The sequence below is a fragment of the Neophocaena asiaeorientalis genome, unplaced genomic scaffold (assembly GCF_003031525.2).
Source record: "Neophocaena asiaeorientalis asiaeorientalis breed wild unplaced genomic scaffold, Neophocaena_asiaeorientalis_V1.1 scaffold629, whole genome shotgun sequence".
Taxonomy (NCBI): Eukaryota; Metazoa; Chordata; class Mammalia; order Artiodactyla; family Phocoenidae; genus Neophocaena; species Neophocaena asiaeorientalis.
The window spans coordinates 7,960,838-7,975,745 of NW_020175468.1; the positions used below are offsets into that span (position 1 = coordinate 7,960,838).

The 14,908-nt window shown below is 53.9% G+C and overlaps 2 protein-coding genes across 6 annotated transcripts in view; one reads left to right on the forward strand and one right to left on the reverse strand.

Annotated features, from left to right (window-relative positions):
- Positions 1–1,579, forward strand: part of PAF1 (PAF1 component of Paf1/RNA polymerase II complex) — a 4,872-nt gene extending 3,293 nt beyond the window's left edge. For both annotated transcript variants that reach the window (XM_024768317.1, XM_024768316.1), the window contains exons 12-14: positions 366–471; positions 584–674; positions 753–1,579. In XM_024768317.1, the coding sequence (XP_024624085.1) occupies positions 366–471; positions 584–674; positions 753–1,150 (595 nt within the window). In that variant the 3' untranslated portion in view covers positions 1,151–1,579. The remainder of the gene's footprint in view (positions 1–365; positions 472–583; positions 675–752) is intronic.
- A 1,061-nt stretch (positions 1,580–2,640) lies between these two features.
- SAMD4B (sterile alpha motif domain containing 4B) overlaps positions 2,641–14,908 on the reverse strand; it is a 29,907-nt gene continuing 17,639 nt past the window's right edge. For all 4 annotated transcript variants that reach the window (XM_024768311.1, XM_024768314.1, XM_024768312.1 and 1 more), the window contains 10 exons: positions 14,159–14,629; positions 9,383–9,622; positions 8,700–8,809; positions 8,454–8,540; positions 7,374–7,716; positions 6,179–6,264; positions 5,560–5,678; positions 4,780–4,978; positions 4,467–4,590; positions 2,641–2,678 (listed from right to left, as the gene is read on the reverse strand). In XM_024768311.1, the coding sequence (XP_024624079.1) occupies positions 2,641–2,678; positions 4,467–4,590; positions 4,780–4,978; positions 5,560–5,678; positions 6,179–6,264; positions 7,374–7,716; positions 8,454–8,540; positions 8,700–8,809; positions 9,383–9,622; positions 14,159–14,629 (1,817 nt within the window). The remainder of the gene's footprint in view (positions 2,679–4,466; positions 4,591–4,779; positions 4,979–5,559; positions 5,679–6,178; positions 6,265–7,373; positions 7,717–8,453; positions 8,541–8,699; positions 8,810–9,382; positions 9,623–14,158; positions 14,630–14,908) is intronic.

Consider the following 14,908-nt stretch of genomic DNA (forward strand, 5'->3'; position numbering starts at 1 on the left):
TGGGGTGGGGGCAGGTCACAGAATCTTATTTTCCAAAAGCCAGAAATCCAGATTATGTTCTTTTAAAGTGTTGGTATCTAGTTCACATTAAAGTCTCGTTCTTTATACGTTTATGTGTATGTGTACAGGGCATACATATACACACATATAAAGTGTAGGGCAACCAAACTGCTATCCTGATGGCTGTCATGCCGCCCGTCCCTTACCCCCAAGTTTAGTCTCCTTTATTCAGTCTGTATTTATTCTGGTCTGCTCTAGGCTAAGCATAGATGAGTAAGGATGGATAAGAACCATATTAGACCAGATTCCCCACGGGGGTCCTTAACTGAATCTCACACACCCCTCCCCCAACTCCACCACCGCAGGGTCCGCCTGAGTAAGCGCCGAGCCAAGGCTGGGGTTCAGTCGGGTACCAATGCCCTGCTTGTGGTCAAACACCGGGACATGAATGAGAAGGAACTAGAAGCCCAGGTAACAAGCACCACTGACCCAGGGCGCCCATGGGGAGGGTGGTGGTTCGTGAGGAGTGGGGCAGGAACCAGATAGAACACCCTCCCCTTCCCCTCAACCCTGCTGCTTCCAGGAGGCACGGAAGGCCCAGCTGGAGAACCACGAACCCGAGGAGGAAGAAGAGGAGGAAATGGAGACGGAAGAGAAAGAAGCTGGGGGCTCAGGTAAAGCTGGATGGGCCAAACTCTGGGAGCCCTGGGAGGGTGGGGAACTGGGTCTTACTGCTTCTTGCTCCTTCACAGATGAGGAACGAGAGAAGGGCAGCAGCAGTGAGAAGGAAGGCAGCGAGGATGAGCGCTCAGGCAGCGAGAGTGAACGGGAGGAGGGTGACAGGGACGAGGCGAGTGACAAGAGTGGCAGCGGTGAGGATGAAAGCAGTGAGGATGAGGCCCGGGCTGCCAGGGACAAAGAGGAGATCTTCGGCAGTGATGCTGATTCGGAGGACGACGCTGACTCTGATGATGAGGACAGAGGACGGGCCCACGGCAGTGACAATGATTCAGACAGTGGCAGCGATGGGGGTGGCCAGCGGAGCCGGAGCGCCAGCCCCTTCCCCAGTGGCAGCGAGCACTCTGCTCAGGAGGATGGCAGTGAAGCCGCAGCTTCTGATTCCAGTGAAGCTGAAAGTGACAGTGACTGAGTCCCAGGGCCTTCAGGGCTGGTGCAGATAGTTATTTCGTGCAGGAAGGCACTTTTCAAATGGTCTCTTTGTGAGCCTTTTGCTTTGTTTCCCTCTCCTCCAAACCTCTGCTGTTAATAAAGCCAGCTTCTCTTTACTTACCCTCCAGGCACCATGGTCTCATTCTCCTGCCCCCCACCCCCACCCCCGCACTCCTGGTGCTTAAGGCACAGAAGCAAAGGCCACAAAGGCAGGGCCACTAGGTTTTTCATGAAATGTAGCATAACAAAGGTCAGAATCCTTTTTGTTTGTTTGTTTGTTTTTTTTTTCCAAAATAAGCCCAGACCATTAAACAAGTGAAACTCCAACAAATAAGTCTTCTCCAACAGCGAGAAAAACTGTACAGTTACTCAAAGCTGATTCTGCCGGTGGGGCTGGGAATAGAAGGGAGAGTGAAATCATGGTGGAGGGGCAGGGGCCGGGGAGGGTCGGGAGTGGATCAGGGTCCTGCCCATCAGAGTGGGGCCGCCTGCGTCCTGCACACTCTGCTGACAGGTGGGGGGAGGGGGGCAACACTTGCCTCCCACGGTGTATGGGGGTGTCCCTCACCGCCTCCCAGGGCCAGGAAGACCCAGCTCACCCTGATGGGTAGTGAACAAGACAGGACTGGCTGGGAAGAGGTGAGGGTCTCTAAGAGGAACACCCTGCTGATTCCAAAACGAGGTGGCCCCTGTCCATCCCACTTCCCCGGGCTCGGAGAGGATTGGAGAAGCCCTGGGAGTTGGAGGGGAATGAGCAAAGGCACAGAAACATGGAGGGGCCGGGGTGGGGGACTTGCATAGGTTGATGAGTGTGCAAGAGGTACATAAATAAACCTGACACCCTACCCAGCCCGGCACTGGGAGAGGAGGTGGGGACCTAGAGCAGGTCCCCAGGGCCACCCCACCCCCTGGCTTCCTCCCTCTCCCTGGGCTCAGAGTTGAGGGAGGTCCAGACCAGGAGAGCAGAGGCAAGAAGGTCTGGGGAATGGGTGAGTGCAGGGAGGGTGGTGGTTTTAAAATTTTTTTTTTTTTTGAGAGCGCGCGCTCGCGCAGACAACACGCTCCTCTTCTCACCTGCCTTTATCTCAACTCCTCTCAATGTTCAGGAGAGCAGATTATCTACCTCACTCATCTCCCCAAATGTCAGATGGTTCTGAGCAGGCCCCACAAGATAGTGGGTCAGTGAGTCTCTGGGGGAGACTGTTTCCTTGGGAGGGGCAGGTGGCCGGCAGTCTGGAGGAGGCAGGGGTGGGACGGGGCCAGGTGGGGGATGAAGGAGAGAAGGAGGGGGCAGGCAGGCTGGCTAGTCCCTGCCCCCTTTATCCTGGCTGCCCCCTACCTCCCTGGGCCTCAGCAGAGATCCCTCGACGGGCCTGGGAGTGAGGAAGGCGTGTGCCAATGTTAAACAAAAGTTAAAAGGGTGAGAGAGTAGAAAAATATTAGAATGTATAGCTGAGCCAGCCCACCCTCTCAATTGATCTCCAGGTCAGGCCCAGGGACCGGGCAGTCTGGGTGGGAGACAGGAGAATGGAAGCAGTAAGAACTGGACTGGGGTGAAAGGTAGAGTCATGAAGACAAAGGCTGGCATGAGGCAGAGGCTGAGGGGGACGAGAGGGAAAGGGAGGAAGGGAAAGTAAAGGCAAGAGACAGAGACACAGAGAATGTAAGACACGCACACACTTGGATGGAAGGTATGACTGGGCGGAGTTGAAGGACAGGCCTGGGAGTGCCACTAAGCAGGCAGAGGTGATGATGGCAAGGGCAGAGGCTTGGCAACACAGAGAAAGGCTGACAGGAAGTAATGTAAAGCTGGGGGAGCTGCTTGGAGGCCACGACTATTTTGGACACACTACACGTTCCCTTGGGCACAGTGAGGGCATCTGCCCTGAGCACTGGGCAGCCCCGTGCTCCCTGACTGATGACTTGCTCTGTACTTGGTGCGGAGGCTTAATTAGAGCCATTCCCTCCCACTTGGACTTGCTCCTCTGTCAGGATGCTGTTGGGGAAGGCCTAGCAGGCACGGCAAATCTGGACAGCAGCCATGGGGGCTGGTCTTCATACAGTCTCTCAAAGGGCCTCCTGTTCTGGAACCTGGGCAAGAGCCCACCAGGTCCCTGGGCAGACCTGACACCACCCACTGCTTAAAACCCTTCCTGGGCTCCTCACTGCTTCCAGAGGAACTCTAAGCTTTCTACCTGGGTTTAGAAGACCCTGCTCTTTTGCACTCCGGCCTCACCTCTCACGACCTCCCTTCTGAACCCATGAGCCATGTCAGACCATCTAACTGTCTCTCCTTAATAAAAAAAATTTTTGACCTTGGGCAAATCACCTCTCTGAGACTCAGATTCATGACTAATAAGATGAAAATAATATGAGGGCCTTCACATGTGCAGTTGGGAGGATTTCATTCAACAGTGCAGAAAAGCTGTCTGACACAGTCTAGCACACGGCATACTGGTGAAAAGAACTGTTCTCATTTTTTACTCCTGTAATTCATCCACCCAGTCATGTAATAGCATTTACAGATGCCTACCATGTGTCAAGCCCTGTGCTAGGATGAATGGGACAAATGGGGTCTCCTGCCTCCCACAGATGGCAGTTCGCATAATCTCATAAAGAATCCCTATTGATTTGGCTATTTGTGACATGAAGAGTTTAGGGTCACAGGCAAATCTGAGCTCTCTCTAGAGGCAGCCCTTTCCAAACCAGCCTTATCTGCTTCTGCAGCCTCAGTGCCCAGCAGCAGGCCTGGCATAGGGAGTCACCCCTGACTTACTGAGCAAGGCAGGGCTAGCGCTTCTCTAACCTCCCTTTTGCCCACTTTGCCCTCATTCTAATCTCCCATCTCTAGGCTGATCTGTGAGCAGAGGGGAAGACAGACCTTCCACCCTTTAGTGTAGAACCCATTCCAAGAGCTGAAGTCTACTGGTTCCTGCTTGGTCACCTGGCTCCTGAAAGAATGCCAGTGGACTGATAGGCAGGACTCCCTTCTATAGACACCTGGCTGCTGTGACTGTCTCATCCCCTCCACCCTTCCAAACTGAGTACTTAATGATTCTCGAAGAAGACGGGGACAGAGACCAGTATGAACACTAAGATTATGACACAGGGAGGGAGAGAGAGAGAGATGGGGGGGTGGGAATGAGGAGTGAGAGAAGATGACAGGGAGGGGGAGAAAGACAGAAAGACAGAGAGACAGAACACATGCAAGGGATAGTGTGTACAAGACCCAGAAGAGAAAAGAAAGGCCAGCTAAGGGTGCCGTTGAGGCCGAGTCGTAAGGGTGGGCACTGTACCTGGAGGGAACATGAGAACGGCCTGGGGGGACGAGTGGACCGGGAGCGAGTGGGTCCGCTGCACAGAGCTGCGGCTCTGGCTGGGCATGCTGTTGCTGCCTCCAGGGTTGGCGAACCACAGGTTCTGCATGTGCCATGGGAGAGAGAAAGCAGTGGGTGAGCGGGGAAGAGGCCCAGACCCAGAAGCGGTGGAGCTGGCAGAGTCGTCCCCTCCCCTCTACGCTGGGCCCAGACACAGAGATATGGACACATATCTCAGGCACCACCACCCCAACCCCAGAAGTGCCAGGTCCTTTGCTTCCAGCTGGCTCACCTGTCGGCCCTGGCCCCCAAGGCTGGGGCTGGTGAGGGCATGTCGAGGGGAGATGCCCCCAATGCCCGAGGGGCTCAGAAGGCCCATTCTGCCAGGCGGAAGGGCCCGGGGAGGCATTGGGAACTGCCGCTGGGTCCGCCGGGCCACCCCCATCCCCACAGAGCCAGCTATGGGGAGTGAGTTGGAGCCGAATGCCCAGCTGTGAGAGAGAAGGCAGGGTGTCAGTTTAGTGGATGGGGCCCATCTGTTCACCTCTTCCTCACCGCCCCCCGCCCCCGGCAGCCCCCATGGGTAGACAGAACACAGATCTGCTCTGAGCAGGGATTCCCTGTGCAAGGCCCTGCTCTGTACATCGTCTCCTCCTGCCCCAAGGGTACTCCCAGGATGGAGACTGGGAGTGTACGAAGGTTTCCTCAAGTCCACTCAAAGTAGTTCTCCTAACTTCAATTCTCAAGCACAATATTTCTGCTGTTTGTTTGGAGTGAGAAGGGACTTCAGAGTCCTCTGCACACAGGTGAGGAGAACAAGGGACAGGCAAGGGGCCAGCTATGGGGACATGTGCTGGTTTTGCCAGCTCAGCACTCTATTCTAATGGAAAATCAGGGACCACCTGATTTTCTTATGGCAAAGTCCTCACTGGGTGACTTGTATAAAGACACCCAGTTACTGAATGAGTATAACAGGATTCCCAGCCCAGAATGCAATCATCCCTCTAGGCACTATCTGTCAACCAACGAGGGCCTAGGGAGGGAAGTCCCTGTGCCCTGGCCGCCCGCCTACCCTTTCTGCTGCCGGTAGTTCTGCATCTCTAGTGCGGCTTTGCGCGGGAAGGTCCGGAGGAGCTTCAGCACTTGCTGTTTCCAGGACAGCAGCCGTTTCTTCTGCGTTTCCGTGAAAGCCTAGAATTAGGGGGGTGAAAGGGGTGTGTGTGCTTCTTTCACATTTGCCTTCCATCCATTTGCTCAGATATTTATCAACTGCCTGTGCTGGTCAAAGCTGGGACACAGAGGTGACCTGTGCTCACGGAGCTTACAGTTTAGTTGGGGAGAAGATACACACGCATTCGTAAGTGATAAATGCTGTGAGGGAGAAGCATAGGAGGCACAAGAAACCTGATGTTATGAGGGGCTGGTCAAGGCATCCCTGAGATACAGACGTATCAACTGAGATCTGAGGGGCCAGCAGACAGGAGGGGGACTTACTCCCCAGAGGATTATGTACTAAGGCTCTAAGAATGAGCGCTCAGGGGCATCCACTGAACCCAACACTGGGAAGGATGAGGGCTGGAGAGGTGGGCACGTGCCAGTCAGGCAGGGCCCTATTGGTTATATAAGGAATGTTGGTCCTGAGAGTGATGGGGCAGCCTTTCCCTTCTTGGGACCCCTAGAGAAGGCCTCACCTCATGAGTCAGGCACTTTTCGATGAGCTGGAGGTAACTGGTGATGTTCTCCTCGTCTGGTCGGGACACCAGCAGCTGGGTGCACACTTGGGGACATGGGAGAGGGCAGGAGGTTAGCTACCAGTGTGCCCTCTGCCATGTTCCAGCTTCCCTGGCCCAGCTGGGTGGCACAGAAGGTGGGTCAGGAAACTCGTGCTGGATGAGTACTAGCTATGTGCCAAGCACTGTACCTGGCTTATCACGAGGATATATAAAGTGCCCAGCACAGTGCCTGGCATAAAGCAGATGTGAAGTAAATGATACCTTTTCTCCTTTTTAAGTCTTGCAACAGTCTCATCAATGTAGGCATCTTTAGCCTGAGGCTGAGAGAGGTTGAGTCACTTGTCCCAGGCCACTCAGCTAAAAGAACTTAGACCTGGGACTTCCCTGGTGGTGCAGTAGTTAAGAACCCGCCTGCCAATGCAGGGGACACGGGTTTGAGCCCTGGTCCGGGAAAATCCCACAGGCCGCGGAGCAACTAAGCCTGTGAGCCACAACTACCAAGCCTGCGCTCTAGAGCCCACGCGCCACAACTACTGGAGCCCGCGCACCTAGAGCCTGTGCTCTGCAACAAGAGAAGCCACTGTAACGAGAAGCCCGCACACTGAAATGGAAGAGTAGCCGCGGCTCGCCACAACTAGAGAAAGCCCGTGCGCAGCAATGAAGACCCAATGCAGCCAAAAGTAAATAAATAATAAATTTATATATAAAAAAAAGAAAACAAACTTATTAAAAAAAAAGAAACAACTTAACCCCAAGTGTCAAGTTGCCTACACTGTGCTGCCTTAGGAAAAGGCTTCACCATTAAGAGCTTCACCACACCCATCCCGTGGACTTCAGTCCCCTCTGAAAGAGCCGATGGATTTGCCTTATCTCTTCACTCCTTACTGTATGCAGTTTCCACTGACACAACGTCCCATCTTCTGCTCAGGCTGGAGACACCTTGAGGGTAAGGACTGTCTCCCACCATCAGCCTGGATGCACCCGAGGGCAGGGGCCCTGTCATCTCAGTCTTAGCCACTCTCTGTAGTGCTCTAATCCCCAGAGTGCTTTGAAAAGTTTTGCTTCCATCATTTAAACTGGATTTGACCTTTGATGCCTGGGTTCACTTGGCCCCCTGCCCCAGAATTTCCTGCTGGGCCCTGGGTGGTCTCACCTTTGCCCATCACCCGTGTAAACTGACTGGGGATGTCTCCATCAGCGACGGGAGCCGGGGCTGGCTCACTGCCATCAGTGGGAGCTGGAGCTGGTGGAGGGGGGTAGCCCTCTGCAGCTGGAGGGTCCTTGGCCTCACTGCCCTTGTCTGTGCCAGGGTGAGCCAGGGGAGGCTCCGCACCTGGCAGCGGTGGCTCCCCCCGGCCCCCGTCCTTGGCAGTAGAGGTGGTGGCGGTGGCGGCAGCCACAGTGGCCTGAAGGACACTGTAGGCCTTGATGGGGGTGATGATGATCTGCTGCAGCTCCTGCAGAGCGTTTCGCAGATTCCCGCCTTCCAGCACATCCTGAGTGGGGAAGACACAGCCTGGGTCACATGCCAACCCCCAGAGCTACGTAGAATGACTATACATGTGGGGTCAAACAGTCCTTGCAGAGAGCTGGTGGAACCCTGGGTTCCAGCACACAGAGAAGGCAGGTAAGGGCACTGCCAGAGCATACACACACACATATGCACAAACACACACATTTGTACATACACAGTCCCTGTTCCCCCCTCAAGGTAGAGTCCCACGGAGCTTAGAAGGTGGGGCCTCAGGGTCCCACCGAGGATGGAACCAGATTCAGACCCAGAGATCTGGACTAAGACACTGAAGGGGGCAAAAACCAGAAGGTAAGTGGCAGGGAAAGGGAAAAAGGGATGCAAATCAAGGCAGATGTGTAAGGAGAGTGAGCGGATAAGAAACAACCAACTGGAAAGAGAGATCATGCACACAGGGGAGACACTCTGCTCTATCAGAAAGAGCTGTCAGAGATGGAAAAGTGAAATGGAAGAGAGGGGCTGAGTCAACAAACAAGATTCTGGAGACACAGGCCAGGACAGACAGGGAGGAGAGCCTCTTAGCTTAGCCACAGCAAGTGAACCCTGTGATCCGACCTGCACTTGGTCCTTGGACCCTGGTTCCCTAGGGCTGCGGAGGTCCCGAGGTGGGGGCCACATGGGCAACAAGGCTGACCCAGAGACTTCAGCCACTAGCACCACTGGGTAGCCAGTTGGCCTTGGATGGGGATAGCAGGTCCTCACCTTCTCCAGGGATTTGAGGACACTCTGCCTCTCGCGCAGCTTCTGGATGCTCAGGGCTATCTTGTGGCGGGCACCTTTGGTGACATTCTGCGGTAGGACAGAAGGGGAGAGGAAGCTGGAAATGGGAGGCTGAGGTACTCAAGGTGCCCCAACAAGGCCCAAAGAGACAGAGGAGGCTTGGGCTGCAAGGGTAATGTCAAAATGGTACTGCCCCCAACCCCGCCCTGATGGTCCCCTCGGCTTTACCTGAGACTCCAAGTGCTGCTCAGTCAGTGTCATCATCTCCTCATAGCTCATCTGTGAGAAGAGGGCCGCGTACTTGTGCAAGCGGAGGCTCTTAAGCCACGAGGGCACATCTGTGGAAAAGAAGGGAGGGCCTAAGATCAGGAATCTGGCCCTGGTGACAGATGTGGGGAAGGACCAGGCATAAATCATAGGCAGCCTTAAAAGCTGTAGAAAATTGGAAGGAGGTAGGGAGAAGCCAAGGGTCCATAAGCTACCTTCTTCTGTCCAGCCAGACCCTTCCAGGTGGCCTTCCCTGGTCAGAACACCCGATCCTCCTGAGTTGCTGGGTTGGATGTGTACTAGGATGACCTCTGATGTCTTTAAAAGTATTCCTGGAACCTCTATTCCATCAGTTACCTCTGTGTCCTGGCTTTCTTGTCAGACTGGTGTGCCTGAGGGCAGGGGCTTTTCCCCCATCAGACTGGGACCTGTGGGGGTCCCTCTGCCCAGTCTTAAGCCCTAAGGGCAGGGCCTGTCCACTCTCCTCAGACCTGTCCCCTTCTCGGGGATGGAGTGGGGGAGAGGAAGAATTGGGTGGGGAGGGACAGGACAGGTGGGGTGGCAGCTACAAGCTCTCTTCTGTCCTTGTAAGTTCTGCGGAAGCCTCTTGAGGAGGGTCCTAGTGTTACTCTCCCACATTGTACCTTTCATGCCACTGCCGTCCTCCTGAAAAGTGTTCCGGCTGGAGCCCTGCTCCTCCGTCTGCTCGCTGCCAGAGGAGGCCACGCTGCTCTGGGGCGAGAGGGGTGCGTGGTCGGGCGTGGTGAAAGCAGCCCGGGCCCCAAGCTCCTCTGGACTCGGCCACTCACCAGGGGCCTGGGGGCTCGTGGGGATGAGCGACATGGAGCGCTTCAGCGGGCTGGGGTGGATTTGGCAGGGGAGACCTGGCCGGAGAGGGAGAGAGGCAAGAGGTCAGGCTTGGGGATCTGACCACAGGAGACCGTGTCCCCCTGGTCAGTGCCATGGACGGCAGCTCAGCCCTGGAATTCAACAAGAGGAAGGGACCCTGGGGTCTGAGGGGAACCACCTACCAGGTACTGCTGGTTCCCTCACTCCTCCACCCCCAATCCATCAGCAAGCTCTCAGCCACTTCTCTGAACCGCTCCACTTCCTCTGCTACCACCCTGGGCCAAGTCACTGGCGTCCCTAGCTGGAATTACTGTCACAACCTGCTCACCGGTTTCTTGCCTTCATCCTTGCCCCCTACAGTCTATAATCAACTCACAACAGCCACACTGATCCTTCTTAAAAATGCAAATCTGACCCAGTCAGTCCCCGATTAAATCTTACCTGTAGCTTCCCTTCGCACTGAGAATAAAATTCAAACTCTTCCCCCGACACTTACAAGGCTCTGCAGGATCTGGGCCCTGCTCACCTCTGACTTCTCATCTCTCATGACTCACCCCTTTGGTTCAAGCCCTTCTAGCCTTTGCCGCACAGCCGCCCCAATTTGTTCCTGGAACACTCAGGCTTGTTCCAGCCTCAGGACTTCTGTGCTTGCCCGCTCTTCTTGTTCTCCTGATCTTAGCAGTTGGCTCCCCCAGGTCTCATCTCAAACAATCACCTCTTCTGAGGCTTTCCCTGAACCCTCAGTCAGCAGTAGCTGTCCCCCACCAACCCCCTATCATATCACTCTGCCTTATCTTTTTTTTTTTTGCGGTACTCGGGCCTCTCACTGTTGTGGCCTCTCCCGTTGCGGAGCACAGGCTCCGGACGCGCAGGCTCCACGGCATGTGGGATCCTCCCGGACCGGGGCACGAGCCCGTGTCCCCTGCATCGGCAGGCGGACTCTCAACCACTGCGCCACCAGGGAAGCCCCGCTGCCTTATCTTTCTTACAGCACCTATCACAGCTTGAGATGACCGTATCTAGTTATTTGTTCACTTGCTTATTAACTGTACGCCCCTCCTACAAGACCTGTGACAGCAGGGCCCTGTCCTGTCTTAAACTTCATTGTATCCTCAGTAATTACAATGGGGCCTCGACTAGAGGAGGTTCTTCACAACTACTTGCAAAGTAAGTGAATGAAGTACATAAATTGCTTCCTCAACGTCTCTGTTATTGGGCTTCACCACCTCCCAAAGATTTTTCCTACACTGAGCCCAAATCAGAGTGAATCCAGGCCCTCATCCACAGGATGTTTCACACCCTCCATCCATCCCATTCCTGAGGTAAGAAAAAGGATCCAACTTGATTTTTAACCATTCTAAGGACAGGGCAGGTTCCCATGAGCTTCCAGACCTTTACAAGTGCTATTCCCTCCCCTTAGCTCACCGCTCGTCCACCCTTATCTGCCAGCCACTTCAGCCTTCACTCCTGGCTCAAGTGTTCCCTCTTCTGTGACTCCTTCCTCTGTGTTCCCTGGGCCCCTGTGCTACCTCAAGTCCAGCACTTACTGCCCCCTTCACTAGCCTGCCTCACACTGGACTCTGGGCTTCTGTAGGATGGCTGCAAGCCTGCCCAATCATTTCTGTACCTCCAGGTCAGGGCAAGATACACAGGAACTTTCAAAGTTTCACTAAGTCCAAAAGGAGGGCACCCACCATCCTAAGGGTGCTAAGGGGGCCTCTGAGCTTGACACAGGAAATCTAGAAGTATCTCAAGTCAAAAAAAGAAAAGGAAACAAAGCCAAAAAGCCTCACCCTGGGTAGGTGAGAACATCAAGGCCTGGGGAACTGAAGTCCTTTGTCCCAGTTCCCACAAAGAGTTGGGAGGCAGAGACAGAAGAACCCCAGCCTCGTTTCTGATGGAAAGGCTGGGATTCCTGCCAGTGCTACACTGACACCCAGCCTCAGAAGGACAACCAGCCTGGTACAGGTCCCCAAAGCACCTTCCCTCATCTGTGACAGTTATCTATGATCCTAGCCAGGAAGTCACCTGAGGGAGAGGGCAGTGCATTGATCCCACCCACTAAGGCTAGCCTCCTCCCCCTATCTGTGGCTTCTGGGGTTCTCTGCAAGGGGCTCCTCCAAGCCTCTGGACTCCTAGAAGATGTCACCCTCTGGGTCCTGGGGGGGGCTGGGTAACCCTTAACACAGGCCTTTTTTTTTTGCCTGTCTTGGTGTTCCTGGCTTCCTCCTTCCTCCCTTCTCAACCAAGAAGCGGGAAGGCGAGGCTGAGAGGGCTGGAAATTATCCTGATTGGAACGATTGTGCAGTTCCTGAGGAGCCCTTTTTGGACCCACACTGGGGTGGAGGCTGGCCACAGCATGAGAACCATAAAAACAGGAATGCCGGCCAGACATCCAGGGCCTCACACTCTCCAAGAAGCCCTGGCCTGTCCTTGGCAGCACCCCAAACCCACCCTGCCTGCCCTTACAGGCCAATCCTTGCTCCCCACTCAAAAATAGTTTAATGGCTTCCTGTTTCCTGCAACTGCTTGAAATTGAAATTGAAAAGCTTCATCCTAGCCTTCAAGGCCCCCTCTGAATGTGGCCCTAACATACTGAGATCTGAGAGTCAAGACAGACCTGCGTTCAAATTCTGGCTCTGCCATCTATTAACTTCATGATCCTGAGCAAGTCACTTCATCTTCCCCCTCTGTCTCCACTTCCATGTGAAGTCTCTGGCACAGGGTAAACATGAATATGTGCTACTGCCATTACTCATTTAAATCCTCGCACTTCTCCATCCTAGCCAGACATGCCTGCATACTGTCCCCTCCAATCTGACACCCCTATACCTTCAATTCATGCTGTGCCCTGTACCTGGAATGCCCATTTCCTCTTCTGGTTCAAATCCCCTATTTAACATTGTTCCAGCTTGGTCTTCTAAAGCTGCTGTCCCCATCGTGGGGAGGAAGGACTGTATGGGCACCCTGCATGGGTGACCCCTCCCCTTGATAAGCATCTTCGGGAGGGTCACTTTTAGGTGGGGGCAGTGTAGCACAGTAACAAAGAATATAAGCTGAGGAGCCAGACTGCCTCGATTGAAATTCTGGCTACACCACCTTGGGCAAGTGACTCCTCTGTGCCTCAGCCAATGAATTTATAAGTATAAACTTCTCAGAACAGCTCTTGGCAAAGACTAAACGCTGAATATATTTTAGCTAGAATTATGATTATTAATATACCCTCCCAACATGGACCCAGAAACTGTCATGCTCTGAGACTAGAAAACAAGGTCCAAGACACCTTGGGTTGTTAGAGTTCCCAGAAGTACCCTTCTACCCCTCTATCTTCCCTGATTCTTGCCAGCATCTTGGAAGGAGGCAGGTGACCAGGATATCCATATTCAGCTGGGGAAGAAAGAGGCTCAGGGGTAACTGATATGTAACAGGTGCCACACAGCTGGGCAATGAAGACCCAGGGTTCACCCCACCCACTGGCACAGGTAACATTTCACTGCCACCCACTCCTGGCCTGCTTTAACCAGTGCCTGCAAAAAGGGGCCGGCCACCTTGAGGTTAAATTTGGAAACTTCTTGCTTTAAGTCAGGTCCTGTCACCTCATCAATCCTTGGAAACGCCATTCTCCCTTATACTGTTCAACTAATATTTCAAAAACTCACTGGAATACCAGCTCCTCCCGCTGACCCCAGCCTCTGCGGGTGCTTGCTAAGAGGCCACTTAGTTGAAGGATGGCACAGTGGTCAGATGCAAGCTCTGGTATCAGACTGCCTGGGTCTAAACCCTGGCCAGTTCCACCACTTGTTCTGTGACCTTGAATACAAGACTTCGGCTCTTTGAGTCTCAGTGCCTTCATCTGCAGAATGGGGCTAATAATATTATTGTGAAGAGGATTAAACGAGATCATGCCTGAAAAGTGCCTATAAAAGAGTACCTAGCACAGTCAATGCTCAACAATGTTACCTACTATTACTAATGCCTTGCAGCATGAGTTACACCTAATATGAACAGGCTTACAAACATACATTTCTCAGAAATGAGTCTGTAGGCTGCAGCCAGATACAAAAATCCAGAATGTCTGGGCTGGAAGGGACCTCAAATTATGATGGTCTATAACTGAAGTCAGGCAGTTATCATACATGCCCAAAGTGGGATGGTAGGGGCAGAGGCCGACTGGGACACATGTGCAGGGTCAGAAGGCGGTGACCAATATTCAACTCCATCTTACGGTTGCCACCAGGAATACAGGCCTTGAGTTGCCAGATCTTTTGACTTTTCAAGAGAAGCTGAAAATCCAGATTTTTAGGAGAAAATTCCCAATTCCTTACATCACCAAATTTATTTAAAAACATAACAAAACAAAAACCAAAGTTTTGTTGAGTTTGAGCTCAATAAAACATGCCTGCAGGTCAGAAATGGCTCTGGGAATGCCAGTTCACAACCTCTGCACTGTCTCATAAAGTTGAGGCCCAGAGAGGTTATGTGACTTGCCCAGGGACACAGAGCGAGTGAAGAGAGAGCCCGGTCCGACCCTTTTCAAGTAGGCATGGCCTCCCGGACTCCCACCTCCTCACCTGCGTTTGCGTTGCTCCCAATACTGTTGATGGCTGGCGGCACTGAGCTGGGTGGGTGGAAGGGCACGTGTCCATTTTCCCGGGGTGGCTTGTCCTGCCAGCCTGGTCCTGCCTCCCCAGGGCCCAGCTCTGCAGGGCCACCCCACTCATCCGAGCCCTGGCGTGAGTGGTAGGTGGGCTCAGGCCGGGTGCGGAAGCCGCTAGCTAGCCGCTCTTCCAAGTGACTCAGCCAGAGGGCCAGCGCATTGCGGTCCTCCAGAGTGGTGGCCGGGTGGATGAGGGCATAGGAGAGCAGCTGGCGGCTCTCCTCGATGAAGGCATTGCTCTCAATCGAGTAGGCCAGCACTTTCTGCAGCAGCCTCATGTACTCCGACTTGGCCTCTGTGTTGCCTGGCTGAAGCAGGGGTAGGTGGGACAGCAGGAGGGACACCACCTTCTCTTTGGACTCCTGCTGCCACTGGCTGACGATGGCTGCAGAGGGGACAAGAGGGAATGTCAGGGGAGCCAGGGTGGGGGACTCCCATAAAACCAGGAGAGGTGCCTATAGCCTGCTCCCTCAGCTCCAATCTCATTTCCCTTCTCCTTTCATGACTCCGACCTTGTCCCTCATACAGGTGATATCTAACACACTCAGCCTGCTTCCAGAGTAATTTTTTTTCTGGTTCCATCACTCCCACTCTCAGAAACCTGCTATGACTCCTAATAAGCCAAACTTGCTACTCTGGAATCTGAGCCCCTCCTGCTGCCCCC